General features: G+C 35.4%; 1 protein-coding gene and 1 pseudogene across 2 annotated transcripts; one reads left to right on the forward strand and one right to left on the reverse strand.

Annotated features, from left to right (window-relative positions):
- LOC110414852 (disease resistance protein RPV1-like) overlaps nucleotides 1–674 on the reverse strand; it is a 16151-nt pseudogene extending 15477 nt beyond the window's left edge.
- A 249-nt stretch (nucleotides 675–923) lies between these two features.
- On the forward strand, nucleotides 924–8090 carry LOC110415703 (zinc ion binding / DNA binding protein). 2 transcript variants are annotated; one of them, XM_021427401.1, is made up of 10 exons: nucleotides 924–1211; nucleotides 2228–2307; nucleotides 2813–3000; nucleotides 3387–3638; nucleotides 3837–4233; nucleotides 4477–4586; nucleotides 5279–5338; nucleotides 6374–6424; nucleotides 7065–7135; nucleotides 7503–8090. In XM_021427401.1, the coding sequence occupies exons 1-10, from the start codon at nucleotides 1102–1104 to the stop codon at nucleotides 7651–7653; spliced, it is 1470 nt and encodes a 489-aa protein (XP_021283076.1). In that variant the 5' UTR covers nucleotides 924–1101; the 3' UTR covers nucleotides 7654–8090. The 2 variants fall into 2 exon arrangements, with proteins under 2 accessions (XP_021283076.1, XP_021283074.1); XM_021427399.1 differs by having other exon boundaries at nucleotides 3387–4233.
- The last annotated feature ends 5161 nt before the right edge of the window (nucleotides 8091–13251 follow it).

Below are 13251 nucleotides of genomic sequence, written 5' to 3' on the forward strand. Positions count from 1 at the left end.
CAAGTCAATGAGATGTTATCCTAATGATAAAAAAAGTCTTGAAACTTTTAAATTTCAAATTCACGTTTCACAGTATATGGATTTAGTCTAATTGTATATTAGTTTTGATAAATTAGTTTTTTTTTATGGATAAAATATGTGAAATTTATAATATTCATTTATTTGTAATTGAAATTTTTACTTTATAATTTATAATTTTAAAAAAAATAAATATGATGTTAAATGAATATTTTTGAAAGATTAAATAACTATTTTGAGATCAATTGTACATATTAAGAAGAAAACTATATTCATTAGAGGATCTTTGATTCAACAAAAAGCAACTCCTTAAAGTCAACATAGTTACCAACCAAAATTTTCATTGGACAATCCCTATAATTTATTTTAGCAAATTGGGTGAAACCCAATATTTCACTAACGATAATTTAATCAGGCATTGGCTTCAAGCAAGTCAGAGTAATAGATGCAACTCTTAAAAGTTTAATCATGCACTTATGTATAATAAGTTCATACCTTGTGATCTTCTCCCTCCTTTCCTTCAAAGCCTCTGAATGGATCTGCACGTAATTGTATTTACTTCTTCAAAACTTGATTTAGCAAATGAAATGAATTAATACCAATTGAATTGAATTTAGGTTTTAAGGGTGAGGTGGGGATGACGGGTTGGTAGGAAGAGTTGGTTCGGTTCCAGCGGTAATACTCAAGTCTTATTAATTGAATACTTTTAATAGGGTACAGACTGGTTCTTCCTGTCCTTCGAGTGTCATCAATGACCAAATTTACGTAATTATCCCAGCCAAGCTAACCTTTAAATGACGTAAATAACCGTAGTAAAATTGGGACAGAATTGGAATTTAACATAGATTTACATGATGATTAGTTTCCCTGCAAAAAGAAAGTTACCTCCTGCAACTTTGATTACCCTACGTTTGTTTTCCGGAAGAATCCAAACCTCCTCAGTTAAAAAGTTAAAAAACAAAGGAAAGTACTCAACTTTTACTTTGGTTTCTCAAAGACAAAATCTGTCAACCCCTTCTGGCTCTTTGTCTTTGAAGTTTCAACGTACGAAGAAAAGAGAGAATTTTTGTTTTTTTTTTGGCAATGAGCAAAAACAAAGGGAAGAAAAAAGTGAAAGCAGAAAAAGAAGATGACGCTGAAGATTGGTGTTTTGTTTGCAAAGATGGTGGAAAGTTGCTTCTCTGCGATTTCAAGTGAGTGTTTTTTTTTTTACATTATTTTTCTCTTTTTTTGGGGTAATATCAGGGTTTGTTTTTATTTTCTTTGTTGGTTTTTTAGGTAGTATTAGGGTTTTTTTTTTAAAATTGGTTTTTGTTTTTATTCTGAGTAAGAAGTCAGGGCTGGATCAGTTCGTGTTGAGTTCTCTTCTTTTGTGGTTAGGGAAAGAATATTTAAATGAAAAATTTTGGAGAAGAAAGGGAACGGAGTAAAAGGAATGGAAAAGGGAGAAGAATTAGGATAAAATGAAAAGAAAAAGAAAGCAAGGAAAAAGGAAAATTGAAAGTGATGATGAAGTTGTTCTAATGCTTAGAAGAGAAGGGGCGTGTATTTAAATGTGTTTGTATAATTGCTAAAGTAATGCAGATGGCATTTTGTCAGTAAATTTCCTAATAATATAAATGTACGGTTGGCATTTTACTGTTTAATATAGAACGACCAAGAACTGGTTTAAATTTCGATTAATATATATATATATATATATTACAAGAAATAATCATTAAGGAAGGAATTTGTTATTTTTTTGTATGCATTTTAGTTATAATTTGATGATAGAACTCTTGACGGAACAATGAGGAACCGTGTAATCTATTGAGAGTAACTGGCCATTAAGTGCATGTAAATTGAATGTCCTCTGTAAACGTGACGATGCAATTAGAGAAATTTCTTTAAGAGTTCTTGCAAGTATCCATCGTTGAATACTTGAACTTATCTTCCTTAATTGCTCATGGTGTATACTTCTCAGTTCCCATTGATGTATTTTTCAATCTAGCATGCTGAACTCTTGCTACTGGATTTTTGAGTCAGCATTCATACTTCCTTTATGTACATTCATTGTCAGGCTCTGCTATATTGGTATTACCTAGGTTTTCTATTTTGAAATTTTGGTCATCCATAACTACTATTAAGATGGTGTGCCCATTTAGGGATACATATAGTCTAATTCCTTAATAACATATGTATGTATTATTCCTGTTTTCTCTGTTTTCAGGGGTTGTGGAAAAGCATATCATCCCGTATGCGTGGGAAAGAAAAATTCTGTTTTGAAGTCTGAGGGTCGCTGGACCTGCTGTACGTCACTTTAACTTCAAATGATACCATAGAGCATACACAAGTTTCATTTGTCTATATCTACTAAGTTAGTTATGCACGCATCTGAAAAGTATAGCATGTGACAAGGCTCCTTAGCAATTGATATATAATTCAAAATTAAGGTCAAGTTGTTGACTAATCCTGATTCTACTGTCATTATTTTGTTGTTACGAACAGCTTTCAAAAGCTCAAGGGGCTTATCTTCCTATTTGCCAATAGTTGGTAGATGTACTTATCTTAAATGTACAGATTTAATTTTACATGATTCGGAAAGAAAAGTGCAGTTATGTGCTTGGGCAATTTTAGCTTCTTTTGTGATGCACTATGATAATTAACTGAATACCTGATAGACTTGATCACTGTTTTCCCCCTTATCTAGGATTCCACATAATTATATATACTGGTAAGCAGAATCATAATATAACTTTGATGGCTCTTCCCACTTCCCTCTTTGAGCCTTGGTCTCAATAAATTGTGTTTTCAGGCAGGCATTCTTGTTCTGTTTGCGGCGGTCCCCCTCAGTTTTATTGCCTCTGCTGCCCTGATGCTGTTTGCAGACTCTGTGCAAGATCAGCTGAGTTTGTGTCTGTTAAGTTGAAAAAAGGACTGTGTAAAACATGTTTAGAGGTTGCACTACTTGCAGAAAATAATGCAGAATTTAACTCCCAAGGGGTATGCCACTCAACTGACAAGCTGATTGATGGATTTATAACCACTGTTTTCTTTTTCTCTTGGGCTTTATCATGTTTTCTTCAAATGTTGTAAATGCTATGTAATCTAATATTGCAAGGCTTTTTGGTCATGAACCCTTTTTATAGAACTAGGCAGAACTTGATATTCTTAGAGCATTAAAGAGAAAAGAAAGTGGTATCAGAGAAGAGAGAAGGGGATGGGTGCATGGCTAACATGGAAATTTTGATAATCTCCCTGTTCACCTTGTTGCCAGTAGAGAGAAATGTTTACAGCATGTCTTCTGTTTTCTCTCTCTCTCTCTCTCTCTCTCTGATTTCCTTTGTTCTTGGGAGCATGGGCTTTTGAACTTACGGCTTGATCCACAGGTCAAGATGGATTTTGAAGATCCCGATACAGAAGAGTTCATGTTTAAAGGTTATTTGGAGATAATAATGGAGCAAGAAGACTTGACATTTGACGATTTGCATCGTGCTGAGTTGAAGAAGGAGAATTATTATAGTAGCTCAGATTCTGATAAAATTGAGGATGAAGATGCTGCAGTGACAATTTCAGATGGTGATAGTGACACAGATTTTGCTGTAATAGATAATTCATTGGGCAAAAGAAAGAAGTCTGAGGTTAGAGAATATGTTGGATGGGGTTCAAAACCTCTCATTAATTTTCTAAAATCTGTTGGTATTGATGCAACTGAAAAATTATCAAAATTTCAACTAGATATAATAATTTCAAAATACATTCTAGAGAAAAACCTTTTTCGTGAGGAAGGGAAGAAGAAGACGGTTCTTTGTGATGAAAAGCTGTATTCTCTTTTCCAGAAGAAACAGGTGCACAAGAACAAGATATACGATCTTTTGGAAGCTCATTTTGTTGATACTTTGGGACAGTCAAACTCAGATGAAAACGAGAATGATAGTAGAAGTTGTTCAGGGAATGAAGATGAACATATTGTTGCAGTATGCAAGAAGCAGAGAACATTGAGCACTGATACAGTGCCTCTTGAGGAAAAGGTGGACTATGCAGTCCAAAAGAATTGTTATGCTTCTATAGTTGCTGAAAATATCAAGCTTGTGTACTTAAGGAGGAGCTTAGTAGAGGAGCTGTTGATGCAGTCTGATAATTTTGAAGACAAGGTTGTGGGAAGTTTTGTCAGAGTGAAAAGAATGCATGGAAACTGTTCCATAAGGACTTCTTTTCAGCTTCTGCAAGTCACAGGTAATCTTTCATTCGTAAAAAATTCATCTTTTTTGCTAATGTTGCACAAATCTTTTGTTATTAATCTATAACACCTTTATTTTGCATTGAATTTAAGTCATCAATATACAATGAACAGAAAAGATGCTTTCTTTATTTTTGTCATAAATTATTCAAGATTCTGTTAAGATGCTTTCTTTATGTTTGTCATAAATTATTCAAGATTCTGTTAATTCTCATGATTTTTGATCCTTGACTTCTCAGGCATAAAGAAAACCTCAAATGCCAAGGTCGACAGGGGCATTCTGCTTGAGGTTTCTTGCATGCCAGTTGATATTCCTATTGACATGCTTAATGATGGTGACATCTCAGAGGTAACAGTTATCTGGGAGGTTTTATCTTTTGTTGTTTTTCCAAAATTTCTAATATTGATATAAATCACTAAAATGATGAATTTTTTTAATACCCATATAGTAGGTAATTTGGTCTGGACAAATTTATTTTTTCTAACATCTTTAAAAGAAGTCCGTTCAATTTGAGGATTTTCTTGACATTGTCTAAGGTCTTTATTGAACTCATTTAAAGTTATCTGAATTATGAATTCTTGCAATACCTTCTTACGCCTCAACCAAGTAGACTCTACGAAAGTTACTAAGTGAATTTCCTTGTCTTTCTAGAAACTGTTAGATGATACCAGCATGGAGCGAGTTTCTCATGATATACTTAAAACCTTTTTCTTGCATTTGATTGGGTGTGTCTGTGTTCATCTTCATCCTTTTTTTGGCCCCTTTTGATTCATTGATTTCAGTTAACTGCTTGAGCTTTGATGCTTCATCAGTTCTCTTAGTGCTGCTCACACCAGGCCAAAGTGGCAGTTGTATTCTCTTCTTTTGTGTATCAGTTCTCCTAGATCCTTTGCCTAAATGCTATTTTATAGTCTATGTAGTTTCTGTTCAGATGAGGAGGAAGTTATTGATTAGGAAATCTCCTCACTACATTGTTTATTATTGTTATGTTTAGTTAGCACCTTTCTTGTATTTTTAGTTGTGTAGTGTTGACTTAGCAGGAAGAATGTGAGGATTTGCGACAGAGGATGAAAGATGGTCTTCTCAGAAAACCTACAGTAGTAAGTTCTTTGAGAAACTTTTACTGTCCCAGAACCAACAACTTATTTGATAACTTTTTATGAGTGATTACTACTTGTTTGTTTATATGACCAGTCTATGCTAATGTACTGGTAAGGTTACTCAAAGGGCACTATTCTTAGAACTACGAGGGAAGGAAATGTTGGCTCAAAATGGTGCTGGAGTTATTACTTGTAGTGAAAGTAATGTGCTGAACCTAACAATCTGGTGAAAAGAAAAAATGATTCAAGGGGTCAATAATTGCTTACAGAAAAACTTAGCAAAACTTATCACTTTGTGGGAAGGCAGAAGTGATTTGAATTTGACTTGAAGGACATTCTCTTCTTCCGACTTGGAAAATGCACTTTTGAGGGTTTTCTTCCATACTAGAACATTGCCTTCACCCAGGATGAAAGATTTTTTGTAACTCAAAGCTTATACACTTTGCAATTTGATCGTATTTCGTTAACATGTTTGAAAACTGAAAGATATTGCTATTAAGTGCATTAACGTCCATCATATACAAGCTGGCAATGGGTGAAAGAGATCTATTGATGATTTTAATCAACCTATAATCACAGTTCTCTCAATGTGCATCTTGTTGAAGGGTGTTTCAGTCCTTCTGTTGCTTGGTGTTAGAGATATGCTATTAGGATTTAGGAGATTAACCTCAAGATCTGGATTATGAGTTTCTTGGTGACTATATATGGTTACATTTGCAATTTTACAATTTTGAGTTCAGTTTAAGAGAAAGATGAAATACTTTTCTTTCATGGATGTGAGTTTCATGTGTGAGCCACTTAAACTGTAACATATCCTTCTATGTTATTACTGGTCATTTCATTGTTTAGAAACTTCAATCTCTTTATCTTGAAGGAAAAACAATTTAAGTTAAATGGCAAAGTTTGACATTGTGTGTTGTATCATGGCTTCCTATTTATTTTAATTAATGTTTATTGAATCTGGATTTATTAAAATTCTTAGCAAGTAGGGAAACAGGTTGTTCAAAAATTTAATCAGAATATTCTGATTGACAGGTGGAGCTTGAACAGAAGGCGAAAAGTTTGCATGAAGATGTAACAAAGAATGTATGTATATGTAATCATTCTGATTCTCTTGTTATACTTTAGAAAGGTTATGTGTTTTCGTTAGCATTTTGATTCCCAATGCCTTGGCTCTGAAACTTTAGGAGGTCTGATCACTTGATTATCTCTTGGGGCTTGCAGTTTGATAAAAGGGATTAAATGCAAATGCTGGTTAATGAATTTAGAGCAGCATACTTGCACTTTAGTATAACTGTCTGTTTTTGGGTGTGGGTGTGTGCATGATTGAGGGGGAGAGGTGTTGATTATGGACATCTTAGACCTTTTGGCCAGTATATATTTAAGATGAGGTACTATCTTTAAAAGGAGGTTCTATTTGAATAATTAATTTGAAATATATACTTTCCTGTCTTTCTTATTACCCAAGAATTTATCTTTGCATGATATCATCTTTATGCTATCATTACCCTGCATTGATAATGCACATGATTTGTGAAAATTCATTTATTTGATTAGAAATTGGTTTTGATGCGCATTTTGGAGTAGTTGGTTGAATAATATCGTTGATGTCTTTGCGAGTCTAATATCTATATCTATTTATAGTTCATTTCACTTTTCTTGTTATTAATTAATTGAATGTAGATTTCTTTAATTGTCTTTGCATTATATGGAATATTGTTGCCAGTGGATTCGAAGACAATTGGTCAGCTTGCAGAATAAAATTGATTTTGCACATGAGAAGGGACGGAGATATATATATCCTTTTTATGATGTTGAGCTATATTGTAGAGTCAGCCAGAGTAACGTATGCTTGGTAACTACCAATACCTGAAATTCACCTGAATTGGTAATTTAAAATTTTAAACATGCCTCTTATGAAAGCCAACTCTTACTTTTCTTCTGGGAGGATCCAATTTTTTCTCTTGATTTTCTGAACAAAACTTTTATATAAACTTCTAGAAGATTGCCTCGAACTAGTATATCCTCAGTAACTTATGTTTTTGTTATGTATAAAATATTGTCTGCATAGTGAATGCAGTGTTATGTGTAACGTGTCCACATGTCCAGGTTCTATGCTAACTTCAAATGAATGGTCGTGCCTTAACTTCCCTTGATTTTATACGTTAGAGCGATTTTTGGATGAAAGAGAAATGCTTAAGAAATCATCTGAACAGCAACGATTGCTACTAAAGTTGCCGAGGGTCATTGCAGAGGAAATTGAGCCTGATCCAACTGCTAGGGATTCTTCAGAAAATAATTGCTCAAATGGGTAGGGCAAGCTGCAATGTCCTGCAGTTAATCAGGCTGATGGTGGAGCTTAATTGCAGATTCTGAATTGGCGAAGGAAATGCTGCAGGTTTTTAACTTGATTTTCTTTGATGTCAGCATCATCTATCATTATCGGTTTGTGCATAATATTCAATGGTGAAAGTTTCTGGCGCATAATTTCCCATACAGCAAATATGGTTTTTGGCTTAATTGAATATGCATTACAGGGTTAACAGTAACTGCTGTACGGTAAATAGCATAATTTCATCTAACGGAAAATCCTAGCTACATTCTTTTGGATGTTGGTATATGTAACTTTCGGTGGTAAAAGCAATATGATGCTTAATAGTTTTTAAGTTGCCTCCTTTGCAGCCATCTATCATTTGGCTTGATAACTGATTATCTCCTTTGATTATGTGTGCTTCAATTCTTGCCATTATAACTTATGAACATTGTTAATGATGGGGTCGGCAAGAAGTGTGATGGTGACTGGCCCGGAGTAGTGTCTCAATTGCATTTTGCAGATGATAGCTGTTGTGTTTCTTTGAGCCTCTAAAGGTAGCTGCATGGCTCTACATTTACTTCAGCAACTATGGAGAACCTTAAAAAATTTATGTTCGGATGATCTAACTGAAATTTGATAATACACTTTCATGAGTGAAATCTAACCTGAGTATAACAGAGTTTAAACAATCAGATGGAAAGCTTCTTTGGGGAAATCCAGTTGCTGCTGTGCACCTTCAAAACTGGGTTGCTCATCTTCAAGTTGGTCTGTTAGCTCTGCTGTGTTCTTCCTTGTCTTGATGGCTAATAGCAATAAGAAAACAACATTACGATTCAAAAAGCATTTTGATAATTAAGAAATATCTGTTTATCAAATTAACCCAAAAGGGAATGATGGGGGCTGAATATGCATGGCATGAGCCACGAAGAGCAAAATTAGCATAGAAAGAATATGTAAACCATTAACAAGAAGAGAGGAAAGCCAACACCACTTTTAAGTTTAGAAGCCAATTTGTACACTCTTCTTCGCTCAATCTCTTAATGGTGGCACTCAGATCATCAGTCCGATGCCTTTTCCCTTCCCTTCCCTTCCCTTCCCTTCCCTAGGTTTTACTTTCAAGGTGCCCGTGATTAACTTTCCCTGACAGATGCTGTTCATATCGGGACATTGTTCCACAATTTACATTTTCCAAGGCTGGGAAGTTGAGCCCAAGTTCCCTCGGCAAATGCTTGTGAGCCTTTCTAATGATTGAAATTTAAAAAATTTCAAGTTCTGAAATACAATCTTATCTCCACTTGCTCCTTCCTCCTTTGCCACTATTTCTGTCAACTTATTGCATTCTCTTATTCTCATGTCCATCAGTTGCACCAGAGTTCTTTCTGTTGATGATGAAACTAAATTGATCATCCCTTGGCAGTTCCACACATCAAGAGTTGTGAGACTCTGGAAAGATGCTGAAGGCGCTAAACTACTCAACAAATCACATTCCCACACTTCTATACTCTCAAGTTTTTGATGAACTGGGTCCGATGGGGAAGTCCCCTCATATAACTCTCTGAATTTACAAGAAACCACAACAAGCTTCTTCAGATTGTAGAATCTTCGCAGAAAACATGGAAAACCAGATATGTTATCATGACAGGACGCCACACGGAGAACTTTGACATAATGAAAATAGTCCACTGGATACTGGCGGTCAGTTATTGATGCAATGTCATAACGGTTTAATGACAATTCGTCCTATTGATGGATGACCTGGAAACATATTGAGCATGAACAAGTTAAGACCAATGCCCCTCTGTACCATGAAATTCCAAAAAAAAAAAAAAAAGAAGACCAATGCACCTCAGTAAAAGTGAACAATATTCTGCACTTATAAAGCTAGTTTACAGGAAAAATCCCCCAATTATGCATTTTGGAACTTCATTACCTTTTCAAACAAGAAAAGTGGCTGCTGTCTGTCCATCTCATTTATTTCATTGTTGCTATCATCTGTACCAAATATCTTTAGTCCTCGGCAGTGGGAGGCAACCAAACTTTTTCAAAACTGGCCAGTGTGTAGTATGTGTCCCTGGGACCTGGGTAGAAGCATTTGAGTTTCGTTAGGTGGAAAAGTTTCTACAGTAGATAACCGAGGAAATCCGAATTCAATGGCTTCTTCTATTCCCTCTTCCTTTGCTACAATTTCTTCCAACCCCGCATTCCTTCACTTCTAGTATTCCAAGCTGTGCAAGACCTTTAGCCACTGAGGTTGGAAATATATGCTTGAGACTCTCATTTACGGGCGCTCAGAAGCTGCAAATTTTGAAAGGTAAGTATTCCTTGAGGGTCCTTATTCCACACAAACTTCAAATTTGGTAGCTTACAGAGATACAGCTTGCTCAATTGAGTAGCTACTGCAGCTTTTGTTTCTTCCACAGGTATCCCCTGGAGATTAAATACTTCTTGTAGTGAACCACAACCGTATAATCCTAGTGTCAATGATTCCTGGAATTTCCTCAACGTGCTTTTATCAGACGGATAAGTGGTTAAGAACTTCTCACACAGTCGAACTTGCATTAGTTTTAGTTTGCAAAAGGAATCTGCGGCCAAGTGGTTATGATATATCTGAGTCAAGTTTTTCAGACGGTTGATTATCATTGTCTCCAAGCTCGGAAATGTAACCTACAACGTTCAGGGCCCCATAGACAGAAGAATACAATTGGTAATAAGAAATGGAGATGGAAAGTGAATAGTAGATAGTTTATAAGTTCAATTAAGATAATAATCAGCATTGGCCAAACAATTTGTAACTTATTATCTCTTTTTAAGAGGGTTGAGGTTTAAGGTATGAATCCTTCAGACCTTGTCAACATGTACCGAGAAAGGTAATGCAAGTATAAAGGAAAATACAGAAATAAATAAATAAATTCCACAACACCTTTTCATTAAGGAGAGGGTTTTTTAAGCTGCTGTCAGAGTCAGTATCTTCAGGTTTTCTGTCTATACTGATAGATTTGAAGACAAATTCCTTCAATTCTGAGCATTGGTCTATCTCCAATCTCTTCAAGGATGGAAATTCGATTAATATCGAGTTTCCTGAACAAAATCCTTTTAGCCTGGGAAGATTTATCAGCTTCAGAGAGTTCAGCTGAGAAAACGAAACCTTATATATGACTTGTCCGGTTTCTTCCGTGATTAATATCGCTCTCATCATTTCACAATCGTTTATCTCCAGAAATTTAAGCTGCATTAGAGTTGTAGCCACGGAAACTGGAAACAGATGTTGTGAATTACAATCCTTAATAACCAAGCTTGTCAAATTTTGAATGCAATGGAACGATGTAAAACCCTTGCTAGGGAACAAAATATGCATACATATATATAATTCCTTTTGTAAGAAAGTAAGAACTGATCAGTTGGTATATTTGAACTTGTTACACTAACTTAGTTAATGGTATTGATTCTATGTTAATCAGGCCAAAAGAATTAAAAATGAAAGTCATTTACCTTTTGGTTCAACAGTGTCATATCTCTGGAACTTGTGCTGGTTGTCTCGGTATAGCTAACCTCTCTCCAGCAGAAGCAAAGCTTTGAGAGAGATTGTAGTCTCAAGGACCGAGACAGACTAGACACACTTTTGTTGGTTGCTTCCTTGTCATCCAATATTACTGCAATTCCTTGCCAGGGAACAAATTCTGCATACATATAATTCTTTTAATTTCTTTGTTTCTGAACAACTTTCTTAGTTGATTAAAACAAATAAAGCATAGGATATGGTTCTAATTGTTTCCTAACGTTAAAGGGGTAATGCATTTGTTAACTAAAGATGGATATGCCTCGCATGGTTCATCTGAAAAATTCTGATCAAACATGGTAAACGCCCTGATAGATATAATGTGATTATTCAATGTTAACAAGCCAAAGGTATTGAGGATTGAGGTGAAGAATCTTCAAAACAGAAACTCTTAAAAAAAAACTTAAAATCAATTAAAAAAAGTTCCAATTCCATACTTCATATCTAGGACTAGCGATGTGGATAAAGTAAAAATAGGTACGTTTCGCTTGGAAATTACCTTGTCTGATGTGGACCTCGTACTGCTTGTCTTTGGATGAACCTCTCTAGAGCAGAAGCAAATGAGCTGCGGGAGAGATTGTAGAGGTCTCAGAGACTGTAATTGCCGAAACACCAGTGCGTCCATTGCTTCATTATCATCAATGGCTTTTTCCTCAGAAATAATCTCTGTGACATTTTCACAATCATTCACTTCAATTTCTTCAAGTTGAAGAAACACTTTGGCCACGGAGAATGAAAACAGATTATTCAGTTTCTCACAGCTTCCAACTTTCATGTTTTTTAGTCTACTAAATGATTCTGGTGGGAGTTGACCATGGCAAATTTTCTTCAAATTTGTCAAATTTTGCAGATATAATGACTCTTAAAACAGGAAATACTTCCCTGTTCGCACATCAGATTGCTTTTGATGCTTGCCGATCCTTGTATGTGAGGATGCTTTTGCTCTTTTGAAAGCTGTTTAGCTTGTTATCTTTTTAAGAGACTTCATCGATAAATTTGCCTTTCAAAAAAAAAATGATTCTGGTGGGAGTTGACCATGGCAAATTTTCTTCAAATTTGTCAAATTCTGCAGATATAATGACTCTCAAGACAGGAAATGCTTCAGAGATAATCCACTGCTTGGAATGAATAATGTACTCAATGTTGGAGCCACTTTTGGCATGGAGATACTTGAGGTTTGGAAAACCTTCATGGTCTAACTCGTAAAGAAGGCTCTTCACACCTTCTAGTTCATCTAGATTCAGATATAGAGCCTCGGATTTCTTCAGCAACATTTTTATCCCACGATCTTAATGGAGTCTTGTATTTAACTTCAGTTTCAATGTTCTTGTGATAAACAAACCATACCAGTTCCATGCTTCTCCAATTAGAGTCTTGAATCTTTCCAACCTTTCATGGAACAAGTCTTTTGGCATAATGTTGGTTTCACGAATATGAAATTCCAGACTTGTCAGGCATGACAAATCTTTCAACTCAACGAGACAGGCATTTTTCCCTTCGTCAACCTCCCACTCAACAAAGCTTTCACACAAATATGCTGTTCCAATCTGGACAGACTTGAAAGCAGATTTGGTGGAATTACCTTGATTTTGGTCTTACTCAAATTCAAAGACCTTAGCTTGGTTTGCTGCTTAATTTCCTCCGGTGGCTCCTCAATTTTTGCTCGCTGAAGGCAAAGAATTTCCAAATTCTTCAGCTCTCCAATGATACCTATGTCTTTTAATAGACATTTATCAAGGCGCAGCGTACAAAGATTTGCTAGTTGAGTGATTGATGAAGGCAAAGACAATAAGTTCATGCTGGTCAAGTCTAACACTTTTAACTCACTCGTCCGTGCAAAAAACCACTCTGGAACATTCAAGGAGGACACCTTACATGAAATATGAAGAAATTGAAGTTGCTCTCAGTTTAGTTCGTCAGGAAGATCCATGGGCTCATTATCCAATAGTGAAATCGCTGTACAATATTTTGCAAATATTTTGTCTTCCCAATCTTTTAATGTCAGCTCATTCGTCATTGAAAGCATGTTGCCTCCCCTGAATA

This window comes from Theobroma umbraticum, unplaced genomic scaffold (genome assembly GCF_002168275.2).
Source record: "Theobroma umbraticum cultivar Fairchild unplaced genomic scaffold, ASM216827v3 scaffold_147.0, whole genome shotgun sequence".
Taxonomy (NCBI): Eukaryota; Viridiplantae; Streptophyta; class Magnoliopsida; order Malvales; family Malvaceae; genus Theobroma; species Theobroma umbraticum.

What these genes read in the sequence shown, in the direction of transcription:
- LOC110415703 (XM_021427399.1), top strand. Translation starts at nt 1,102, where the DNA reads ATGAGCAAAAACAAAGGGAAGAAAAAAGTGAAAGCAGAAAAAGAAGAT. An exon ending in TCAGCTTCTGCAAGTCACAG is followed by an intron (nt 4,234 to 4,476) that starts GTAATCTTTCAT and finishes TTGACTTCTCAG; the next exon opens with GCATAAAGAAAACCTCAAAT. An exon ending in TTCTCAGAAAACCTACAGTA is followed by an intron (nt 5,339 to 6,373) that starts GTAAGTTCTTTG and finishes TCTGATTGACAG; the next exon opens with GTGGAGCTTGAACAGAAGGC.